This window comes from Episyrphus balteatus, chromosome 4, assembly GCF_945859705.1.
Source record: "Episyrphus balteatus chromosome 4, idEpiBalt1.1, whole genome shotgun sequence".
NCBI classification, from domain to species: domain Eukaryota; kingdom Metazoa; phylum Arthropoda; class Insecta; order Diptera; family Syrphidae; genus Episyrphus; species Episyrphus balteatus.
The window spans coordinates 47,100,594-47,119,921 of record NC_079137.1 but is presented as its reverse complement, the minus strand read 5'-3'; the positions used below and the strand labels follow the sequence as shown (position 1 = coordinate 47,119,921).

The following is a 19,328-nucleotide window of genomic DNA, read 5'->3' as shown; positions in this document are numbered from 1 at the left end:
AAAAAAAGGTCGACGTAGACTTCTAGTACTTAGTTTGAGTGGGTATGAAATATTCATGGAAAACAGCGTTTGCGTGAAATTATTAGCATTCGATTCACAGTTTCCATTTCGATTAACCATTTTTTTTTTGTAGAATACTTTCAGTGATATCCATCACTTCTCTTGTATTCTGGTTTTAATGGGAAATATTTCTCATTATTCGATTAAGCGTTTTTACGACATCAATAGCAAAAGTATTGACCCGGTGCTATGGCCTATAAACTTCTTTTTAGAGTTACTTGGTTACATTATATCAGTGTCACCGAGGTAGTTGAAGAGAAGTCCGGTTCAGATGTAGCCGAAAACTGGTCTTAGATGGTAGTCGCTTCAAGAAAACTCCCTGGGACCTAGTTCCTGTTTCTCATATAACTTCATCAACTACCTGCATAACACACTTTAAACTTCGAATTATATGTCCATTCTACTTATATATAATTATATGTCCATTTCCATTTCTAAATTATTTCCCCCACAAACCATATTTCCAGAATTCAATGGGGCCTAACAATAATTGGTTTTTGGGTTCATCGATGTAGTAAATGATGCGGTTGATGAAGTTTGATGAGAAACAAGCCTCTAATTCTGAAATATTCGGCTTTCGGTTCTTTGGTTTAGCTTCGTATGTTTATTTTAGCTATTGGGTATGTTTGCTGAAATCTTTTGATTGTTTTTGGCAAACCAAAGAACCTTACAAAACATAGGGCGAACGCGAAAAATCAACCGACGAATCTAGCATATCAATCGGCTAACCCAGAAAATCTATAGACGGAACTGGTGAATCAACGGATCAAGCCGGCACATCAACCAGCAAAACCTGGCAAATCAACGTATGAAACCAGAAAATCAATATTGCTACTCAAAAATGTATTAACAATAAATTAAGCCAAATTGAGGTCAAAAAGGTGTTCGATCTTGGATTTAGGATAGATCTGCTCATATTGAATGACAAAAAAATCAAACAAATTTTAAAACAAAGTCCAAAAAGTGACAGATTAGTAAAACACAAATTAGGACCTTTTTTTATTACGCTATTTTTGGGTTTTATTTTAAATAGGTACAATTTTGACATCTGTTTTATTTATGATCATAAACCAATTGACTATTCTGGCGATATATTATTGCCAACTATATTTAAAAGTAGAGATTAAAAAACATAATTTGCAGGTAATAAAAAAAAATTGAATGTCCAATAAAACTGAATACATCTTTAATTTTCGATAGGTACGTGATGCCATAGATTTGTTTGTATTCGGATTCGAATTTGGAATATTAAAATCTAATAGGAAAATTGGTTTGTATTACATAATTATTTTCAATCTTTACTTTAAAAACCTAGTTGGCAACAATATAACGGCAAAATAGTTAATTTATTTAGGGCCAATTTTTCAATAGTCAGTTCAACAGTCAGTTAGTACTTATTCCTAAGGATAGAGAAAAAATCAATTTTTCAACAGGCAGATATAGCTTATTCCTAAGAATAAAACTATCTGATTCTTTCAGAGACGAATAAAAATTATTCTAAGGAATAATCTGAACAAAAAAATTGTGTCAGTTGTCAAAGCTGTTTTGAAAGAATTTTGAAAAAAATACAGTGGAACACAAGAAAACAAAAACAATCATGAATAAAAATGACGTTTAATTTTAAATATTTTTGAATTTGACAATTTTTTTTTTGTTATTCTGTAGAATAAATTATTCTTGATTGAAAAATTCAATGTTTTTATCTGATTGTTTATGAGCCTTATAACTTTATTCGTCGAACAGTTAACTGACTGTTTATTAGAAGATTGAAAAATTGGCTCTTAGGAATATTAATCGGAAAGATAAAAAAATTGTGCTTATTTAAAAAAAAAAAAATCCAAGAAATAGAAATAAAAGGTCTAAAAATGTTTTTTTCTTTTTATTTAATATGAACAGGCAAACCTACTTAAATCCAAGATCGACATCAATTTAGCAAAATTTTTAGCTAATAACAGTTTTGAAAAAAAATTCTATTTAAAAACCTAGTCCGCTAGAGCGGCTTTTTCATATTTTCTATAGTACCTACTAATGCTTAAGTGTACCAAATTTTATGACTTTTCATCAAAAAATGGTCGTGTAAAAAGCACCAAAATTACCACTGTGCGGTGGACTGAAATTTCAGCAACACATTTAGGTAGTACTGTTTGCTTTACCCAATACCCGAACTACGTCCTAGAATCATTCAATTTTTAGAGCTTAACTTTTTGAGCATTACTTTTTCTTCTACTTTCTACTTGGTCTAGCGCATATCTTTGGAATAACGAATATTTTTTAGAGAAATAGCTGTTATTGGTGTATTCTTTTTTATGACTTTAAGAAAAAACATTCTCGTTTGATTTTTTATAACAATGTTAAAAACTCCAAATTTCAAATTAAGTCTTACATGATGGCAACTCTTAATTTCAAACAACACGATGGACGCGCAATTGCTAATAATAAATTAGAATAAATAAATTAACGATTCACGCTATTAGCGTGAATGACTGCGAAAACGACACCTGTTCGATGTCAGAGCATTGTATGAGTTTCTCTCATTGTTGTGTTGCCTTTTAATAGACGACGATTCCTCTGCTTTAGGGTCAGCATATAGCAATAATGGCGCACTAAAAGCAAACTTAATAAATTGATGGACCGTAGAGCAGCGTGTAGCGTGACTATACTTTTATTAGCATGACAAAGAAGAAGTAGAATTATTATTTGTTCTTTTAAACATAGTCTTTTAGGATTTTTGCAGTAAAATTATACAAGTTGTATTTTACTTGCGACATTTCCTTATTCTAACTAAATAAATTCACAAAAATGATATCATAGATTTGATATAGCAATAATTTGGAAAATAATTTGAAGTTCAAATTAATTTTTTAAAGAGTTAAATCCCCCGATTGACTTTTTTTTAGCGCATTGAAAGTGCAAGGGAAAGAGAGGCGATGATTATGACCAAGATCAGGATCTCTTCGGTCTCCATGGCAATACCAACTAAGTCGTGTAAAGGCACAATAGTACCGAAACACAATATGAAAAAAATCCAATACCTCCCTGTGAAATTCTTTGAGGGTGTTGCAGTTGGTATGATAACCAATAAATCAAAAAAAATTCTATTCTAATGTAAAAGGATGATTTTTTTTTTAAAGAAATGAAAAATTCCATTTAATTTTAATTTAGTAATGCAATTATGTATGTTGTGCATGATTTTAGGATAATAATTCAAATATGGAGTTTTTTTTTGTTGAAGAAAGATATTAAAAGCTAACAAAAACAACTTTCAAAGTTCATAAAAATCATTTCCACAAAATTTAAAGAAAATCCGTAATGAATTGTGTACACGCCAACTCACAAATACGAAAATCACTTGTTAGACCTCTCCAGCATCGTAATTTTGGTACATATAATAATAAGGTTGTCTGTAAATCAGGTTTACGGACGATGATTTTACGTGATAACGTCGGCAGAAAACAGATTTTGTGCTTTTGTTTAAAATGAGTCAATTGAAGCGTTTACTTATTTCAAACAATCATAATTTACAAGAAAAAACGTTTCTTTATTTTCTCATTATATTATTTTTTTTATTTTAAAAGCTTAAAACAAATTATGCAATTTAAAAGCCAAGTATTTCTTCTTAAGAAATTTTTAAATTTTTTTGCGCAAAAAGTATAAAAATAATTTATTGAAAACAATTATTTTCATCAAAAAAAGCAAAAAAAACATGAATTTTTATCTTCTCACGTCATTAATTCCATTTTTTTACCTAACAACCTATACAAAATTTTATACCATCTGAAAGCTTATTGTCTTAGCTCAAAAAACATGAATTTTTATCTTCTCACGTCATTAATTCCATTTTTTTACCTAACAACCCATACAAAATTTTATATCATCTGAAAGCTTATTGTCTTAGCTCAAAATATATATATCGATCAGGTCTATGAGACATCTACAAAAAGAGCTAGAATTTTTTGAACTCGATCAAATTTCATTAAAAAAAAACCAAAAAAAAACATTTATTTTTATGTTCTCACGCTATGGAATCATTTTTTTTTTTATTGACAACCTATACAAAATATATACCATGTGAAAGCTTATTATTTCACCTTTCATATGACGTATCAATCTCATTTCAAAGATGCCTACAAGAGGAAATGGTAACGGAGTTACGAATAACAGAGTTACGCGCGACAGAGTTACGGCCGTCAAAGTTACGCGAAACCGAAGTTACGAAAAACTAGAGTTACGAATTCTAAAGTTATGTTAAGCTATGACATGTGATTTTTGGGTTGGCAACAATTGCGAGGAACGATATGGAATTATGGAAATACAAACAATACAATACTAAACCTACTATAAGTTTGAGATTTTTTGAACGATCCAAAAAAAAGCTAAAAATCAAAAATTACCCAAAAATACCCCTAAAAAACAAGGTGTTTTTCAAAAATTCATATTTCGAAACTCACAGTGTTGCAAACAAATCCAAATTAGACGCCTAATTTTTGTTCCCTCATCTTTCACATGGCATTTTTAGAATTGTCAAAAAAGATTTCCTTTACCCAAAATCATAATTTTGTCCATCTTCTCGTTTTACCCCTGTTTACCCTATTACATGACGGAATTTTTAAAAACCCTTCATTTGGATTAAGCTTTAGGTTATTATCTTTCAAATAAGCTATAGAAGATTTTTGTATCTCTAATAGCTTATTTTTAATTTTGAATTTAAATTTTTTGCCGCACTGCGAAAGTGCAAGAGTGTAACGTTAGAAAATGGCGTCACTTTTTTGTGGTGGCTGCCATGGTTCATCGATTTATAAGACGTTATCACGTCAAAAAGGAAAAAAAAAATGTAACAGTCTGATTTTTGTTATACAGCTTGGTGTTAGGGTGGTTTACAATTTGTAAAAAGTTCTATGTCCGCTAGTCCCATTATAAGGGGTCAAGGGTTACAACATTTTTTATTTTAAAGATAGATTTTAGACAAAAATTATGTTCCACAAAATTGTAGCTGTAAAATTTTTCAAAAAATAGTTAATAAAAAGTTTTTTGTATGTAATTTGATAAAAATAACAAATATTAAAATATCAAGAAAAACATATGTGAGTTTGAAGTGTTATAAATTCTAAACGGTGCAAGATACAAGAAAACTTTGTATGACAAGTTTTTGTAATTTTTGTAAAAAAAAACTTAGCTTTTTAAAATAAAGAATTTTGTGAATTTTAATTACCGGATTTTTGATTCTCAAATGCAAGATACAAGAAAACTTTGTATGACAAGTTTTTGTAATTTTTGTAAAAAAAAACTTAGCTTTTTAAAATAAAGAATTTTGTGAATTTTAATTACCGGATTTTTGATTCTCAAATGCTCACATCTCAGAAATAAATTTCTTAATTATTTCATCATTCAAAAAATTACTTACATCTTCGATAACAAACGTCCAATCTTTATCTTCCAATTCATGTGTCCTTGGATCTTTAAATAACGTCACAGATATTGAATGATTATCAGGAACTGGCCATGATATATGACCTACAAGTGGATTAACCATGTCCGGTTCCCAAGGCAGCGGTGCCGATGCCACGCGTCTAGATCGTCTTGTCCATACAACCGATAAATTTGACGGTCTCCTAGAAAAAAAAAGAAAATAGACAAAAAAAATACGAAATAAATTAATTAAAATTGCATCAGAAAAACAAAAATACATATTTTCAAAAATATATTTTCACAAAACTAAAACTTGTTTACATTTAAATTTTGCATCGAGAGACCAGACAGAAAATGCTATGTTTTCATGTTTTTGGTTGAAAAACCTCTCAAAGTGGTTTTTATTATTAGAAATGTAGAAAACAAAACCGCATAAACACAAAACAAAAATATTTTCGGGTGAAGCCAAATATTTTTGCTAGAGACGCAAAACAGAGAAAACCTCAATGACATTTGGAAAAGTTCCAAATAAATGTGTTTTGTCACACATTTGGGAACAGTTAACGCAATTTCTAGAGGACAACAACTGCTACAGTGGGGTAGAATGCAACTGATAAGTTTTTTTTTTAATATAAATTAGAACTTAAAAAAGTATCCTTGAATTAAAATTCAAAAATTATAAATAAAATCATGTCTTGAAAACCATGTTTTTTAAAATATTCGATTTCAAAGCGTTAATTTCATATTTTTATTCTGAATTTTTATTTGATAAAATGTTCTACTGTGCGACGTGACATAATGATTAATTATCACGTGCACAATGTAATGAGAAAAAAATAAATTAGAATTCGAGTGTCGTTTTTCATTAAGATGTTTTTTTTTCTTTCTTTTTGGATTGCTTCAAGCATATTCCCTCTTAAGGGATTACTTTGCAATACCTTAAAAGCTAGGTCAACAAAATATGTCTGAATCCTCAGTCGAATACTAAATTATAAATTTATTTTTATTTATCTTCAATTAACTAAAGAAAATTGTCTTTTTCCCAAAGTCCTATTTTATATCATTAAAATACACTTCGATTAATAAACAAATTAATGAGTATTCTTTCATTTTACATGAATATCAAAAAAAGAAAGAACCTCTCATTTCTTTTGTTCAAAAATAAAATACCTCGACCTAAAAAAATTGTAATTTTCTTGTCAATATTAAATTTAAAAAAAAATAAGGTTAATAAACTCATTCAATTCATAAGTCAAGGACACTTGAAAGAAAAATCTTAATTTTATTTAAAAAATGAAACTCTTTGAGATAAAAAAAATTACAAAAAAATATATCTACCTCCTTGAAAATGAGATGAGGGAATATAAAATACAATAACAAATTGTTGTTAGATTTTTATTTATTTTTTTTTTTTTTTGCAGACACAATCAGAAATAATCTTCGGATCCTTGAGCACGTTAAGCCCATTTGACGGCTGCTGCTCATCAGGGCAATGACACAAAATGAAAAGTTTTTAAAGAATTTTTATTTTTAAATGTGGGGGAGTATTATAATAAAGTAGAATAAAAGATAGGAAATTTATTTTGTTATAATAGAGTTCATGTCAATTTTACTTTCATTTGCAAGTAATTTAAATTGACATAGAAAATATAGAAAAGTAGAACTTTATAATAAAATGAGTGCATTTTTAGTGCATAATTTTTTATTTCATTTTATACAAAATTGTCTGCAAAAAGAGAAGCTAGATTTCATTTAAACAGCCTTGAACATTTAATCTAATTTAAAATAATAAAATTCTTGAAGAACAAAAATAGTGTAGTAGGGGGCACGAAATTGGTTTATAATATCTAAACATAAAAAATATCAAAGACTTGTTTTTTTAAGAAGTTAAACACTTAGAAATGGAAGTTTCAAGAGAATTTGCGTAGAAAATCCAATTAATGCTAATTAGCGACATTTAAATATTTTACCATAATTGAAACAAGAAAAAGTGTTTTTTGAATGGTATTTGTCAGGTTGGCAAGGAGACCAAATTTGTGGGAAATATAAATTTGTTTAAGTAATTTTCATCAAAAAGTTGGCTTGAAGGAATAGTACTTGTCTAATAAGTCAAGTTTTTTTTTCAAAAATGGCTCTAACTTTGTTGAAAATGTATGTGTGTAATACGGCAAATAAGGTGGCACTTTTATGATAAAAAAAGTGTTTTTTTTTTAAACAAGTATTACTGGTATAAATATCTTCTATAGAAGGTTTTTTTTCACTTCTGAATTTCTTGTGTACCTAAATGATTAAACTAATTTCTACGAAAATTTTTAAACAAAGCGTTTAGTTTAGAGTATTGTTAAGTAAATGTTGATTTATAATAGTTTTCAAAATACACATTTTTGGAATTTTTAAAAATAATTAAGTTTTTTTTTTTTTTTTTTGAAAAATCAATTTGTTTAAAACGGTGTAGTTGAATGATTTAAAATTTCATTTTTAAGTGCTGATAAATAATGGAATACCAACTTTTTTTTTTGTAAAATGTGTATATTTAATTTGTTCTCCTGAGCAGATATTTCGTTCTTATAGCCTAAACAGTATTTTTATTTTTTTTTTAAATTGAACTAAAATAAAATGCACGACCGAGTAGCACGTTCTTGCTCTTTTAATTCAAATTGCTAAAATTTGTTTTATACAAATTGGGTGAGTTTATATGAAAATAAAAAAAAAAAAAAAACAAAACAAAAAAATAAAACATACAATTCGTTCTTCAAATGAAAAAAATAACTCTTTAAATAAAATTGAGTTAAAAAAAATATATAATTTAATTTCTTTTATAAGGATGCATTTAAAAAAAAAAAAACATTTCAAAATCGTTAGAGCAGTTTTTTAAAAAAACTGTTTTGTTATAAATAATTTTTGAAAAAAAATTTAAAGTAAAGTCAGTATGCCAAAAACTATATAAGTGCTTTTGTTAAAAAATTTCGCTGCAATTAAGCAAATCGTTTGGTAGAAAATCATATTTTATTAATTAATCACGGTTTTCGAAAAAAAATGTTTCATGAAATGATATCCTTGCCTAAAAACTAATATGTACTTGAATTTTTTTTTATCAAAATCGTAGGAGCCGTATTTTGGTCAAAAAAACCCCTCTGTCAAAAACTGCTACATAACAAGTTTGAAGTGGATCTGACCATCCGTTTAGGCTGTAGCTCTTTATGCAGACCGACAGACATTCTGACAGAACAACAGACTGAAAGACAGACGCGGACTTTCGAGACCCACTTTTTTCGCATTCTCTATCATCTTAATGTCATGTTTGATTGTTACCTTTTTCTTACGAATGCATAACATGATATAACATAATATAGTACCTATATCGCAAGTAAAAAGACTGAAGTTAGCGGACGATAAGAAAATTATTATTATTTTTGTATTTTTTATTAATTTTTTTGCGCAAAATTTAATTTCATAGCTCCCATTGAATTCAATTTGAAGTTAAAAAAAGTGAACTTTCGGTTGGTTCAGACCAGTGGAGAAATTTTGAAAATATATAACTTTTCAAAAATGTTTCTTATTTTAAGTTCTTTATTGTAACTTTTGAAAATAAATTATTTGATGCAAATAATCAAGGTTTTGAAAATAAAAGTTAGATCAAAAGTAAGCTTTTAAATCGGTTCGTTTATGTAAGTTGTTTATTACAGATTTGTCAAAGTATGCAACAAACTGGCAGAAACCTCTGCGTGGCCAGTCTCGCTCAGATAAAATTTTAAGAAGTTCTTCACTGTGGATTGCAAGTTCTATTTATTTATTGTTCTCTTGCAATATCATCATTATCATCATCTTTTCAAAATATTTCCAATAAAACAACATTATGCAAAAAGAAAATTATGATTTTTGTACCATTTGACCACTTTTTTTTCATGTTTTTAGTTCGATTGAATTTCCTCGGCACAACAGGACTTTGTTGAATGCTTGTTTTTTTTTATATATATTCAACCATCGATATTTTCCTTTCGCAATCGTTTCTAATGTAACTCCACTAAATACAATATATACCTTAATACTTTCATAGAAAAAGTCGTATGCCTCTTATCACCTTGAAGTATTTCATGCATCTACACAAAAAAAAACTACTTTTCGTCTTTTCATCCTTGTTGTTTTCTTCGTTTACCTTTTCAAAGAAAGAAAAAAAAAAAGTCAAAACTTTTCCATTTATTCTTTCCTATGTCTTCCTTGCTAAAGGGAAAATTATAAAAAAAAAAACCTTAAACGTAAACTGACACGTGAGGGATTGTGTTCCCCTTATAACAGTACCTAGTATTACCAGGGTTGAATTCATAGACCTTGCACAATAGTTTTTGAATTGTTAAGTGGTTTCCATAGCACACAACAAAAAAAATAAATTGCACGACTGGGGTCGCACGTACTTGCTCTTATGGTAAAAGTTACTCTAATGTTAAAGTTTTCAATTGAACAAAATAAGAGAAAAATTATTGGAATTTGATATTTTCACGGAATTTCGTTAGTGCTGCAAAAAAATAAAATCTGCTTTTATAAATAATTAAATACCGTTTTAAATGCTCTTTTACAAAAAAATAAGTATGCCATTTCATTTCTAGTATAAAAAGGAATTTTTAGAAAAAAAATTTCGAAAATCGTTAGAGCCGTTTTTTAAAAAAATGATTTTTTATATATAAAAATTTTCTAACATTTGTCAAAAAAAAAGTTGATATGCAATTTTGAATAAATAATTAATTTACACATAAAAACGAAATTTCAAAATTTTTCACCAGCCCGTTTCCAAAAAATTGATTTTTCAAAAAAAAATTTTGAAATATTTTTTAAAAATCCAAAAATGTGTTTTTTGAAAAATTTAAAATTTTTTTAAATAATGATTGTTTAAACGTTTCTGTATTAAAAATTTGGTCGAAATCGGTTTTGTCGTTTATGAGAAATTCATAAATCCAAAAAACCGTTCTATGGCAGGTACAGTTAATAACTGTACAAAAAATATTTTTCGCATTATCAAAGGAGGCTCTTATCTGTAACATTAAGTATAAAAATTTTAATCAAAATCGTTAGAGCCGTTTTTGAAATAAATCAACTTTTCTGTTTCCGTTATATGACAGGTACCGTTAGTTTTGGTCCTAAAAAAAAAACTTCAATTTCTCCTCTAGGGAATCACCCAAAACTGTTAACTACCACGTTCGAAGAAAATCGCTTCAGTAGTTTAGGCTGTAGCTCGAGGTTCTTACAGACAGACAGACAGACAGAATTGCCGGACCCACTTTTTTGGCATTCTCCATCATCGTAATGTCATGTAAAATTGTTATCTCGAGTTCGATTTTTTTTACGAATCCTAAACTTGCCCTATAGTACCTATATCGCAAGTAAAAAAGAGCAAAAAAACAAAATCAGTAAAAAGTTTTTGCAGAAGAATGCAAAAAGGATTGTTGGTAGAGAAAAAATTCAAGGATTTTCTTTTTTGTATTTATATTTCTTGAACTTTCAAGGATTAAGTTATACCTACATGCAAGAAGATGTCTTAATAAGAACATTCGTTTCTAGAACGCACGTGCCTGGTTTTTTTTTTTTTTTTTTTTTTGACATTATTCGCATCTGTAGGGATTTAACTACTCACATATCTAATAAAAGAATATATCCTTTTTTATGATTTATTTAATGTGTGTTTTCCCTTTTTTTTTTGTATAGGAATATAATATATTTTATTAATATTACTTGAAAAATCGACGTAAGCAACCCCTTAGGAGGCAATGCAAATCACAGCACTTAATATTTTTCTTGGAAAGAAAGAATTTCTTTAAGAAATTGTCAGAGGGTCCAGAATATTCTTTATTTGTTCGTTTAACAAGTCCTTCAAGTTTCTTAAACTACAGAAAAAAAAACCTTATCTAAAACAAAAAAGAAAAGGGGAACCAATTGCTTTGCAGTTTTTTTTTTTTTTTTTTTTTGAAAACCCAATTACAAATGATTAATTCGTTTTTAAGTTACTCAACCGGAAATGTGCCAGAATAAAAAAAAAGGAAAAGGAAGTTTGAAAAGATTACATTTGGCAAAAAAAAAAAACATCTAAATGTCCTTGGAAAAAATGTGCGTTCTATGCGATAGCAATGGCCTAAATATAAGGCATTTACACTAATAGATGACGTGATTGGAGATTTTGATGATTTATGATATTGATGTCATTAATATTTCGAAGATGACACATTTATTTTTTTGGGATAAATTAGATTTGTTTTGAAAGTTCAACGAGTGCCTAGAAATAACATTTTCTGGTTCTTGGAAATTGAAGTCCTTTAACATCTATTTACAATTTCCCTTCATTTTTTGTTAGACCTAAATCCAATTGGCTTTTTTTATAGAATTTTGTTTCTTAATTATGTTTTTTTTTAACATTTATCGGCCTTGTGTATCTTTTAGAGTATGTTATAAACAATAGTTCACTTAATTAGCTTTTAAAAGTTCACTAACCTGTCAATCACATTTGTTTTCTATCTCAACAATGTTAACTAAATTAAGATGTCAAACTAAAAGAATTTAAATAAATATTTGTTGTTTTTTTTTATTTTTATTTTTATTTATTTTGTTACATTATACCTATCGTAACTTATATAGAATATGTTTTTTTGTATTTGGCAAATAATCAAAATACCAAAAAAAAAACGTGTGAATATTTAAAATAATAGTGTTTATTTTTTTTGTTTTCAATTTATTTCGAATGCATTCCTCTGTATAAATACAGGTGGGAGAAATTGCCTCGACAACGACTGCCGACGACTGTTCTTGATAGGATTGTTATTTATAGGTTGGCAAATCGTTTGATTAGATCGTAAAAATTTTATTATAGTACTATTTTAAGATAAATATATAGACCGTGATGAGGTTACACTTGCTAAACAAAACCACACGTGATTATAATATTGTTTATTTCTATTACCAGACAAAAAAAAAAAAAAAAAACATAAAAATAAGATGTTAGTAGAAAATCAAGGACAATAAATTGTGGTTGGATATAATTGAAGGTAATTGATGGAGCTTTTTTGAAATGAAATTCTAAACAAATTTTTATTAAACTTGTTGCGGTATGGTTTATATTCAGATTTTACCACCATATAACTTGAAAACATAATTTTAATCGATCGATTTGGGACTGTAAACTTCGCTTTAAAAATCAGATGAAATAAATAAAAATATGTAAATTTTACAATCAGTAAAAAAAATTATAAAAATAAGCAATAAAATTTAATATAAAAAGAAGAAACAAGTACAGGAAACAACTTTGTTCTAAATCATTTTTGTATTTTAGTTTACCAGAAAGTCAAAACGTGATTTTTTTTTAAGGAAATACATTTGAAACTCGATTATCCGGGATTCGATTAACCGGGACGCTCTATTATCAGTGATGAAAATATTTGAAATTCTTTCTCGACAATAAACAAAATTTATTTATTTAAACTCTATTATCCGTAATAAACTTTACTATCCGTAAAATGCGAACAGGAAAGAAGAAAATTTAACTAAAAAATACAAAATCGGAACTCAAAAATAAAGAAAATATTTAAAAATTTTTTTGTAGAGGGTCTTATTTTCTTATTTATTTATTACCTATTTTTTTTTTTTTTTTTTTTGAAAAGTAGAACTATCCTAGAACAACATATCAGGATTTACTGGTTATAAAAAACACACCTAATAATGCAACAATTTTTTAATTTTCCTTAAAGTTCATAAATCATAATACTCGTAATTAATCTCATAATTTTGTAATATATGTTCAAACAAAAATATGAACTGTTACGTTCATGGAATAATTTTTTAATTGTTTTCTTTTTCTTTCAATAAATTTTTTAATAAAAACTTAAAAACATATAAACTTTTTCTTGAAAAAAAAGTTCTATTTTCCTGGATTTTCGATTATCCGTAATGGGCTCGGTCCCAACCATCCCGGTTAATCGAGTTTCAACAGTAGTATATATAATTCTAATTTTAAGAAAAAGTAAAAGACATTTGTTAATCTGGTCTTAAACTTTTGACTAAAAATTAATAAAACAGTTTTGATTTTAGAGCAAAATGTATATGAAAAAACCTAACAATTTGGAAAAAACAGTATACATAAAAAAAAAACTTTTTTTTCAAAATGTTGCATTTGAAAACTTATTTTTTCAAAAACTACCCACTAAAACGTAATTTTTACGAAATTAAAAAAATGGATTTCTGCCTTTAAAAAATGTACTTTGATATTTGATATTTGTTTTTTTTTTTAATTACTAATGACATAGGGGAGAGTGGGGCACTTTTGAACACGGGGCACATTTGAACACTGTATATAACATTTTAGTTTATCAAGCTTTTTTAGAAGTTATTCGATATTTGAACCCGTCAACACCATATCCATATATGTCAATGACTTTCCTTGGTTATCTCAGCTGGCTTTCAGATTTATAGGTGGAAGGTGATATTTATAGTGGTTTTGTATTATTTCAGTTTTTAGTTGTAAGAATTAAAAAAAAAATTGGTGCGTGATTTCAAAACGCAATACAATTTTTGTTAATGTTTAATAAATTTTAAACAAAATTACGGTGAATTTTTGAATGAATATATTAATGTTAAATATTTATTCAACATTTTATGTTGTTGAACTTTTGAACATGCTCAAAACCGCCCCTAGCAGTTTGTATCAGACATTTTAAGGAAACTTTAATGTGTTTCAATTTAATAAATCGCAACGTTCTTATAAAAAGAACAATGAAACTATCAATTGTGGGCAAAATTAAAGAAAAAAATGGAAATATGTACAACATTATTGAAGATTAAAAAAAATGACTAAATTCTTCAAGTTCTATGAGTAGGTACTAGACTGATCTCGATGAGAACTCGATTATGTACCGCTTAAACGTTACAGAAATTAAAGTCAAGCTGCTTACACCAGTTAACGCTCCTGGTACATGAAGAACATCCAATTTGTTAACATTTGCATTTAATGTCTAGAAATAATGGTTGATTACAAAATAAATCTATTTTACTCTGAGAAGCATAAATGGTAGATATGAATTCCATTTTTCTAAGTTATGTTATAAATGAATTTGTCTTGTTTTTCTTTTCAACTAATAAATGTGATGACTATAGTTTCAATGTTAAGGTTATTTTTTCTGAGTTTTTATTATTTTTTGGTTCCTTGAATATGATATAATAATCAATTTTGAGTTTGTGTATGTTCTTATTAAAAAACTAATAAAAAGTAGAGTGTTATTTATTCATTACAACGAAAATTATACTGCTGTTCAAAAGTGCCCCTTCCATGTTCAAAGCTGCCCCATACATGGGGCACTTTTGAACATAAGAGCCTATATTGGTTAAACATCAAAATTTAATATAAATATTTCGTCTAACTAACCAAACGTTATTTTAAATTGAAGTTCAATGTTACTGTTCAATGTTAGTAAACTTTATAGATCAAGAAATCGAACATATTTCGTTCAAGCAGCTGCGAAAGCAAAAAGTGTTCAAATGTGCCCCACTCTCCCCTATTATGTTTGTCTTGTTTTCACCCAACTTACACGTTCTAGTCTTTTCTATACCTTATGCTAAAAAAAAAATCACATAATTTGTTTAAACATATTAAGCTGGATTGCTTTTTTAGATTCATAACTTTATACTGAAAATTCACATGATCTTCAAAAGTGTAAAAAGTTATTGGAAATATGATCTTCCACAATTTTTATGATTCAAAAATAATATCTATGTGAACTAAGAAAAATTACCAAAGGTTTTTGATATATAAATCAATTCGCGTTTTTCAAAATGGCAGATTTCGTCAGAGGTTGGCGATCCGAAACACAGGATTTAAGCTTTTCTCAAAATTCCAGTTTTTTACCAACGTTCTTGTATTTAGACCTTTGGGCAATTATGCTCGTAAAAATATTTTTAATTGCGGCACTTAATTAAGAAACCTACTATTTTCAACATTTCTCAAAAAAAAATTTTAAACAATTTCAAACCAAGTCAAAAATACAAAAATTTAATGTAAGACTATTAAACCCAATTAGGATTTTCTGAATGTTCCCCATAAATTCGATTTCAAGGTGACTGCCAGTAATGGAATTTTAACCAAATATAAACTGTTCTATAAAAAAAATGCTTTTAAATTCAAATACATAAATAACCCCTATTTAAAACTTACCCGGCTGTCAACGAACTAGCCCTAAATGAAGAAAACTAATTGTGCTTTCTTTGAAACATTATTTAAAATTTTCGATTACGCGCTTTATTAAGAAAGGAAAGTGTGTGCATTTCGTCGGAAATGCAGGTTTGTGCTGTTGTTTTTATTAAATAGACCTTGTATCCTTTATTTAAACTGGACCTCTATATATTTTTTAAAGCTTCTGCAAATTTATTTATGGAAAAAATCTGATGTAAACTTTCTTATGAATAAATATTATCTCATTGAATTTAAAGACCTTCCAAAAATTGACACTCTAATCGAATTTTAGTCCTTAGCTCAAAAAGATAAACTTGTTCGACATGGTCACTACCATGAAATTTCATATCTGAAATCGTATGATGTGTGAAAAATATCTAACTCTGACATGTCATTAAAATTTTATCTCAACCAGAGACACTCGGTCCATAAGGATTCTTTATCCTTATTTTATGTTCTCCTCTATGAGTGTAGAAATGATGTTGTATGTGGGTTAATTCTTCCACACATATAATCGATTTTTTTTTTCTAAACAAGAAAAACAAAAATTTTCATTTTGATGTGTCTATTATAAAACCCATTTATATTTTCCAAGGATATTTATACGGAATTTTGATGAAAAAAATGAAAAATATAGGAAGCAAAAAAAAATCTGTTTCCTCGAAATGGAATTTGTAACTGGAAAAAAAGTTTATGAGAAAATTGATTTTTTTATACCACAATGATGAAGCATTCATTTGATATTAAAAGTATAATATCAAGACGTAATAAAATTGGCCTTCACACAAATATAAATGTTTTCATTTCATTAATAAATAAAAAAAAAAAAAAAATACACACATACATACTTAACCTTGACTTAGTTATCTTCAAGTTCGACATAAACCCTTATCAATTTTATTTAAATTGTTACAAATTGTTGATTGGGGCTTTGTTGATAAAATGTAGCTTATTTTTAAGTGATAAGTTTTTTTTCAAGATTTAAAAAAAGGGTTTTCGTATATTAATTTTTTTTTTTGTTAGAAACCTTTGCGATTTTCTTGGATCTTTGTCTTAAGGGGTTTCTTTGATCCAATACAAGGGCAAATAACCAAACCATCAGAATAAAACATACCTTCAAGAGTTATGCCATTAAATTAAAAAAATTCTTATACGATTTTTCACTTCGCATATCATAATTCACTCTCACTTTTTGCAGAAAATATTTTATAGGCATTCGAATTTAAAAAAAAAATTTCTTTCAAGGATTTGCTTTTCCCTATTAGAATTTCCTTTAAAATCGCTAAGTGTTCTTCAAAGGGACACATACAAAAAATTAAAAAAAAAATTTGTTAAACTGTTAAATTCTAAAAGCTTTAACTTCAAACCAGAGATCAGAAATAAATCTCAACCTTTTGAAAGGTTCCTTAATAACTCTTATTTGTCGCCATTTTCAATAAAGGTCATAAAATAACCTTTATTTTAAAAAAAGAAAAATTTCGGTCAAGGTCTGAGAGAAACCTTTATTTTGTATTTTTGTATGTTTCGGTCAACCAGTGAGATTTATCGCTGAGAGAAAAAAATAAATCTCATCTGCAAATGTATCAATTCTTAGAGACATGGGAGTGGTTATATATAAGCTTATATTCTCAGCTATCCGATAGTGGTATAATCGGGTTTTGGATTTTTTTTTTCAAAATTCCGAGAAAATCGCGTTTGAAAGTTGGGGTAAAATTTTTTTTTCGAAAAATCCCCGAATCTTTGAACGCTCCTGGAAGCTAAACCGCTTGAGAACAATTTTTGGGAGTGATGCCAAATGATAGCTTGTGTCATGGGCCTACGCTTTGCACATTGTCAGATTTTAAAAAAAATCATCTTCCATGTTAAACCACCACATCATGCCTATTTTTTCAGAATCGGGCTTAACTTTTTGTTACCTTTAAGTGCTCCCGGTTTCAGAACGCGTGCACCTACAGGGATGGGAGTTGTACCCAAATGTAGGTTGGAGTCCCCGCTACCTTTTGGCATCAAAATTTTTTTTTCAAAATTCCTAGATATAGCCGTTTGAAATTGGGCGGGCAAAAACGCTTCTGGATATTAGAACATCGGTCTCCTGAAATATTCGAAATTGCATTGGTTGTGCTTGTCGTCCCAGCGACTCAAATCACAGTGGAAAACACATTTTCGTCTTAAAATTTTACTTTAAAGAACTTTGAGAGTCTATTTAGTTTAAACATTATTTAATACATAAACTTAGAAAAAACATCCTTTTCATATTTATTTTTGCAATATAAAGACATTCTTGACCTATTCGACATTTTCCTTTGAATTGACCATGTTTGATTTATTTTCAGCGAAAACGGTTAAAGGTTTACCTATTCCATTTATTTTTTTTGTAAAAATCTCAACCGATAACCTTTATTTTTGATTTTTAAAAATAAATCTCAAACCGTAACCGAAACGTATTTCAAGCAAAATGGTAACTCTTAGAGAGAAACCGATTGAAAATAAAGGTTGACTGTTATTTCTGGTCTCTGCTCCAAACTCCTTCAACAGAAAATTACATTTTATTTATTTATTTTTTTCCTCAGATATGACTATGACATCATCTCATAAAACTTTTTACCCACATCTTCTTTTGTTCATTTTAAAAAGCATCTTCCCCAATACGTAATCGATTTCATTGATGTTGCATCTCAGATTTCATTTTCATTCTATATATCCTCCAAACATGACTCAAGTACACACTTCTTGTCAAAAACAAATTTTCAGCACTTGGGTGTAGAGTAGAGATAGATAAAGTTTTTCTGGCAGTTTTCCCATTTGTATTTTCCTCATTTCCATGAGTGTAGATTTTCACTGCTGCTTTCACCCCAAATATCTATGTCAACCAGCAACAACAAATAAAATCTCAAATCAGATAAAGATACTTTTACCTTCAAATCGCAAAAAAAAACTGATATTTATTCGTACCATAGGTTTTTTTACACTTTTCATTTGTACTTTACTATACTTTTTCTTATAATTCTAAATTATCCCATTTAAATTCTGTGTTAACCCAGCAATGTAACTGCTGCACCTCCACCTACATCGTAGATATATATTCACCTCGAGAGCTTAACCCAATTTTTTTGTTTTCCAGCACAAACATTTTCCTCTGATGTACTCCCGCATGAATCCTTTTTAGCTCCCTCAAGCTATTTAAACTGCAACTTTGTGTTAGAAATGTGAGACAGAGATAGAAAGAGAGTGAGAGAGTAAAATTTTATGCGAATTCTATAAAAGAACAGAAAATATAGTTCCATACATAATCACATCTCTATATTGCTTCCTATTCCGCCCGCACTCTTTACGAGTATAGATGCGGAATAAAAACTGGAACCTCTATTCTCTCAAATCAACTCACTGTGTGTAATGTATTCCCTCATTTATGTATAGAAAAAATGCCCGGAGGCGGATACCCACTCTATGCTTTTAAATATGTGCCTGATGGGTGCCATTCTATTCAACGCGCATTTGAAAATAGTTACTTGAATGGCAAAAAGGCAGGCAAGGGGAGGGGGATGGATTCCAAATCGCAATGAATCCCTTTCGCTTTGAATGACTGAAATGTCAAAGGAATTAGGTCATAGTACCTACTATTCGTCGTATTGTAGTATATGGTTGGGTGAGAGTACCTTCA

At 28.4% G+C, this 19,328-nt stretch overlaps 1 protein-coding gene across 2 annotated transcripts in view; it reads right to left on the bottom strand.

The window, feature by feature from the left end:
- LOC129920111 (EH domain-binding protein 1) overlaps positions 1–19,328 on the bottom strand; it is a 91,065-nt gene that overhangs the window by 23,299 nt on the left and 48,438 nt on the right. For both annotated transcript variants that reach the window (XM_056001310.1, XM_056001311.1), the window contains exon 2: positions 5,462–5,669. In XM_056001310.1, the coding sequence (XP_055857285.1) occupies positions 5,462–5,669 (208 nt within the window). The remainder of the gene's footprint in view (positions 1–5,461; positions 5,670–19,328) is intronic.